Here is a 6,599-nt window from a genome sequence, read left to right as displayed (position 1 = left end):
AAACATTGTAAATTCACAATATCAATGTATATCATCTGCAAATCGGAATAGGGGCAAGGTCATAATTACTTCTGTATGTCAAAAATGTGCTGCTAACCCAAATTTAATTTGAATCTTGCGATATGTGACCAATCTTTCTCTCTCTTTCTTTGTCTATAGGCTTCAAGATTATCTCCATACCCGAGGCATCTACGTGACTTTGCTCCATTATCAAGAGTCAACATCTTTTCTGGGACAACTAAGGAAAAAGAGGGGTCGGCTAGGGCAGTCTAAAAGAGGACTAATTTAATCAAAGACGTGGTCTCTGTCCAGTTAAATTTCCGTTTCTCTAAGAGGAACTGGCTTTTTTAAGCGCTAGACTAAGGACAGGAATGAAACACTTCTCCTTTCCCTTTCAATCCTCCCCTTACAACCATTCCATTTCTTGTCTCATTTGTTCACTGTGTTTACTTTTTAACCATTTGCCCTAAATTCCTTTATTCCTGTTATCTATAATTGTCTTTTCTTGGGCAACTCCTTTTCTCTTCACGATACACGTTTCTTTTTGTTCACTTTTTTCTGTTATTCGTCTTTTCTCTATGGCTTTCCTTCCTCACTAAACTCTAGACATACCCCACCCCATCTCTTTCTTTTCCACCTTTTCCTTTTTTCCTTCCTTCAACCCCTACCCCCATGTGGCCCATCCTCTGCCTTTCTTCTCTCCTCTCCCTACCCCTCAATTCCTTCTCCCTTCAGTTCCAAGGTGCGCCTGGTCAGTGGGTTCGTTATTCTCGGCCCACTGTGGCCAGTGGCAATGGAGGGTGGGGAGAAGATCTCACATTGCGGCTTCGGACAAATGCCAGCCGAGGCCTCCTCCTCTACCAGGATGATGAAGGAGACTGTGACTTTCTTGAGTTAGCCTTGGATGGAGGACGTCCAAGATTAAGGTTCTCCATCTCATGTTCTGAACCTGCGGTTGTCCGCTCGCCACGAATGTTGTCTGATGGTCTGTGGCATAGCATAGTCATTGGGGGTAATGGTCGTGAGGGGTGGCTGGCTGTAGATGGAGAAAGAGGTACCGGTGAAGTACGTTCCAAACGCAGAGAAATGATACTTCGCAGTGATCTTTTTGTGGGTGGTCTACCATCTGACCTACGCTTATCAGCTCTGACCCTTGGTGGAGCCAAGTATGAGCCTCCTTTCCTTGGTGAACTGGAAGGGTTGAGGTTAGGTGGAAGGCCTGCACAACTGCTTGCCAGTCAAGGCGTAGGAGGAACAGAAGAGGAGGAGGCGAAAGGAGAAGATCGTGAAAGGTTCCATTCATGCAGAGGAGCCAACCCTTGTCTCAATGGAGGTAGATGCAGAGATGATGCAGAGGGAGGAGATGTACGATGTGACTGTCGGGACACTGGGTACCATGGAGAGAATTGTTCTGAAGGTGAGTTTTGTGTTTATTTTTGTTCAGGTCTGCATCCTAGTTTTCAGTTAAGCATTCTTGCATAAACTATGTTTTAAACATTGTAGAAGTGCAACCTTTTTATTTCCATTTATTGTTATTAATATTATCTTTCACTGTATTCTCTGCTTTCTGTGTGATCCACTTTGCAATCGCATTTGCCCCCTTTCCCCACCCCCTAGCAACAGATGCATTCGGTGGAATTTTTCCAGTTTGGTGACAGTGTGCATGTGTAAAGTTCTCCTACTGATTTCAAGGCGAGCAATTTCATGCCACTTATTGTCTGCTTAAGCTACAGTATCCCCTTTTTTGCTATTGATTGGCTGCTTAAGGTGTCTATCAGTGATATTCGCATTAATTTCATAAACGGCTTATGCAGTAGCAAAACTTCTTGGGATCGCAGAGGAAGAAAGAAGATATTGCAGAATGGTTATAAGTAATTTAGTATCCTCCTTTGCTGCACACCAACCCAAAAACCAACATATCACTGTAAGGGAGCTGTGGGCACTTTAATTTTAAAAAAATGATGTACCTGGTATGTCTTTGTTAATAAATGTCCCAAAATAGTCAGGGAAAACCAGCTACAGCAAAAAAGTCCCCTTTGAGACGATTGTCACTCATACGGGAACGATCATCGAGGCTTAACTCCATGATCACTGGTTTACCAGCGATTGCATTCCAGTTGACATAGGCAGCTTTAGGGACAAAACAATGCAAGAATTCAGGGCAAGCCCAGTGAATAGCAATGTAGGGGGAGCCGAGCGGTTGCTGAAAACTTATTCCTGAGCGACCGCTCAGCGCCTCTCTCTCTCCTCCAGCTGTGTCAGAAAAAAAAGAAGCGTTTCAATTGGGGGGCACACGGGACCTCTGCCCCCTGCTGATGCCACTGCCTATGGATCACCAGCATTTACATACATAATTAAAAATAAAATAATTTGAAAAATTCAGCACTGACCTGGAAGTCAAAGGTCAGTTAAGACTTGCTGGAGTTAAAACACTGTACAAAGGGTTCATAATGAAATTTTTAACTTTTATCAGTATATCTTAAAAGAACCAACTTGTTGTAACTAAGTTACCCTAATTATTTTTTTCCGTTAGAGTTAAGTGGTGTGATTTTAGGGAATATGTAGTCTTATGGGGTTGAATTGAAATGTGGGCCTCTGCTGTCAAATACAAAACACATGGGGAAACATTGTGAAAGTGGATGTGAAAAATGCTGTGTCATTTTTGTTATACAAACATTAAAATGTGCTGGTGTAGAACCAGCTAGATTCAACATGCCAACATGCTAATCAGATTCCCTGTGCTGTCTAGATTTTCAAAATATATAGTCTTATGGGGTTAAATTGAAATATGGGACCTCTGCTATGCCTGAAACGAGACATGGACCCTGCAAATTATAATGCACATGTTCCAATTTTGACCTTGCATTGTCTGAAAAACATTATATACCCAAGCATGTGGGCTACTGTTGTATTGATTATTGATTTGCGCTAGCTATATACCGTATTGGCCCGATTATAGGCCACACCTTTATAGTTTAGTGCTATTTTAAAGAAAAATGTATTTTTTAAGAAAAAATACACATTAGTGGAATGGTAAAACAGTACATATTATGCGGTTAGTCAGCTTATGTTATATACATACAAACAGAAATTTGGAAAACCAATAGCCATTTTCAGGACCCCCTTAATTCATAATGTACCTTACTTATAGATATTCCCCTCTGCTCCCCTGATATGTCACTCTGCCTCCAGATATGCTTTATGCCCACTAGAAATGCCAATCTGCCCCCCTGGATATGCCACTCTGCTCCCTAGATTTGCCACCCCCCAGACATACCAATGCACCCCCAGACTCCCTGGTGTCTAGCCGGCCATAGGACGTCTGCGTGATACACCCCTCTGCCCCCACAGATATGCCTTATACCCCCCTATATGCCATAGTACCCTCTGATATGCCTTATACCCCAGATATGCCACTCTGCCCCCGCAAATATGCCACTCTGCCCCCAGACATACCTTATATCCCCTATAAGTCTTATATCCCCTGATATGCCACTGTGCCCTCTGATATGCCTTATACCACCTGATATGCCTTATACCCCCAGATATGCCCCTCTGCCCCTCAGATATGCCTTATACCCCCTATATTCCAGTATGGCCCCTGATATGCCTTATAACCCCATATATGCCACTCTGTCCCCCCAGATAGGCCTTTTACCCCTTATATGCCACTGTGTCCCCTGATATGCCTTATAACCCCAGATATGGGGGGTGCGGCCTAAATTCAGGCAAATACTATATATATATATATATATATATATATATATATATACAAATTATTATTATTAACACCTTTCTTAATTTTTGGGGGTACACTGAATTAGTTAGAAATCACAGTTGAATTGCTCCGGTTGTTGGTGGAAAAGATGATACTTTTTATCGGCTAGCTGAGGTAGAATGGAAACTATCTACGTCCCTTCTTCAGGCATATTATTCACTTATAATTGTTTTTTATTATTGTATATAGCGCTGTCGTATTCCACAGTGCCGTACAGTGGGTAAAAAGGACATAACAATATAACATAACAATTTGACTTATAGAAACAGAGGAGGACCCTGCTCAAACAAGCTTATGGTCTAGAGGCAAACGTTCCACTGTTAGGGATGGACCAGCCACACTAGTATTACAAGAGAGGGACTAGGAATGGGGAGTTACGGAGGAATAAATATGGAGGGAATAATGTAAGTTTGTAGGCGTCCTTAAAGAAAATGGCTCTCGAGAGATTTTTTTGAAGGACGGAAGGCCGAGGAAATGGCCGATAAGCCAGGGTGGGCATTCCAGAGGATAGGGGCAGTGCATGAGAACTAGAAATCAGAGGAGAGAACTAGAAACCAGAGGAGAGGACCAGATGAGTGAAGAGATCATTTTGGAGTGTATTTCGAGAGGAGAAGCTGTATGTAGGGGAACCACTATGAAGAGCTTTGAAAGTGAGTTGAAGTTTGAAAATCATCCTGAAGCACACCGATAGCCAGTGAGGCTGTTAGTAAAGAGATGCCTGAGAAAGACAAGTCTAGCAGCAGCGTACGTGGTGGATTGTAGAGGGGTGAGATGGGTATGAGAGAGACCAGCTAAGACAGGGTTACAATAGTTAAGGTGGGAGATAATAACGGCGTGGACAAGAGCCTTAATGGCATCTTGTGGAAGGAAGAAATGCGAACAAGGAGATTTTTAAGATAGAGATGGCAATTTTGTGAGACAGACCGGATATGGAGGGGTGAATGAGATGTCTAAGTCAATGGTGACACCAAGACAACGAGTGTGAAGGGATGGGGGATTATTGCACCATTGACATTGCAGGAAATTGTTGAGGGAATGTTAGTCCTGGGGGGAGGGAAGATGAGACATTCGGTTTTGGAGAGGTTGTGTTTTAGGAAACATGCAGACATCCATTTAGAGACAAAGGTGAAACAGTTAGCTGAGAGACAGAGCATGGCCATGGGGCCAAAATTTGCACCATCTTACACCAACCTTTTTATGAGTTGGTGGGAAAGGTACTCTTTGGTGTCTTTGGGAACAGCAACCTCCATCGGGATAAAATAGTGTGGTATGGTTGCTATATAGATGACCTTTTGATCATTTGGTCAGGCAGTGAGTAGGAATTGGAAGAATTTATGACACATGTTACGCCAATGATTTATATTTAAAATTTACAAATACAAATGATTGTAACTCAATACATTTTTTGGATCTGACTTTATCGGGGGACATACACATGGGTGTGATTGACGGCTGGTCATACTCTTTTATTAGCATCCAGCTGTCATCCAAGACACACATTTTCAGGGGTTCCTATTGGGGCGTTTATACGTTTAAGACAAAACTGTTCCTCAATGGCAAAATTAAATTCCAAAGAGCTAAAACAAAGGCTCAGAGAGAGTGAGATAGCAAATACTAGAAAAAACAAGGTCCAGGGTGTGGCCATTCTTGTGAGTACTGGAGTTAGCTGTGTAAAGTCAAAGGGGGAGGTAATGGAAATAAATTTCGAAGCAATGTCCTACAAGGGGTTGGAGATGGGATTAAATATCCGGAGGGCATGGGTTTCAAATGAGGAGGAGCAGAGTGATGGAACAGAGAAAATAGGATTGAAAAGTGGTAGTAGTGTAAGAAGCCTACACAAGTTCTTAATAAACTTGGTAAAATAGATAACAGGATTATGGACATGGTAATTGAAGAATGATGGTAATGGGAGTGAACTAGTAGTGAAACAAACACAATAACCAGGATAGCAGCAGTTGATGATGACTCATGTTTTAATTGCAGATGTGCTTCAAGTTGCTCATAGACCTTGAAGTCTTCTTGTTGAACTTCTTTGGTAAAACTTTCAAACAGGGGTAAATGCCAAAAGTGAAATACCTGTAGATGTGAGAAGAGAGATGACAAATTATTTCCTGATGATTGGTATGGGATGAGTATCAGCAGTATCAGCAGAGTATGCAGTGACATGAATGCCTTGGCAAACTCCTAAATATTGGCACTTAGAAAACCGCCACTTAGATGGAAAGGGGCACACAGACGGAGAGAAATTGTTCATACATTCATGCAGACAGTGACACCAAGATACAAAGATTGGGAATAGAGATTACATTTGTGTAGCGATGCTGAAAGGACTTGTGAATGTATTGTTAACACACGTATGTGTTAGTGTGAAATGAAGCATTTGGCACGCGTAGTCTTTGGTGTTGTAGACAGTTAACAGTCCAACAAAGTTCTTCAGGAGGGTTTTCAGCTTCAATAGTGTGCGATACATTGTGGTATCTTCCATTTCGTAAAAGTATAGTGTTGTACTGTGTTAGCCATAGAAAGAGAGAGAGCAGATTTGGTACAGATGATCTCTTTATATGCTAACTGCGGTATAATGGCGCTGATATGATACAACTCTACATGTTTTTGGAAAATAACCCTTCTCCTAAATTACTAAAATACTAAATTTCTAAAAATATCTTCCAATATTTTCCCTGTATTTATTATTACCAATTTAATAGATTAATTTAATAAATTATGGTATGTTTAAAATATCAAGACAAATACTTATTTTCTTTTTCTTTAATATTTTTGAAATATTTTTTCTTTATAATGGGAAAATCTTTTCTCCTCTTCT

The 6,599-nt window shown here is 41.3% G+C and overlaps 1 protein-coding gene across 7 annotated transcripts in view; it reads left to right on the top strand.

Moving 5' to 3' along the window:
• Nucleotides 1-523: 523 nt before the first annotated feature.
• NRXN2 (neurexin 2) overlaps nt 524-6,599 on the top strand; it is a 200,491-nt gene continuing 194,415 nt past the window's right edge. For 4 of the 7 annotated variants that reach the window (XM_053449716.1, XM_053449713.1, XM_053449714.1 and 1 more), the window contains exon 1: nt 531-1,417. In XM_053449716.1, the coding sequence (XP_053305691.1) occupies nt 673-1,417 (745 nt within the window). In that variant the 5' untranslated portion in view covers nt 531-672. Of the gene's footprint in view, nt 1,418-6,599 lie in introns of all 7 variants that reach the window. The other 3 variants (XM_053449718.1, XM_053449719.1, XM_053449717.1) reach the window with 1 other exon arrangement.

This window comes from Spea bombifrons, chromosome 10, assembly GCF_027358695.1.
Source record: "Spea bombifrons isolate aSpeBom1 chromosome 10, aSpeBom1.2.pri, whole genome shotgun sequence".
NCBI classification, from domain to species: Eukaryota; Metazoa; Chordata; class Amphibia; order Anura; family Pelobatidae; genus Spea; species Spea bombifrons.
This window is presented reverse-complemented; position numbering and strand designations above follow the sequence as displayed.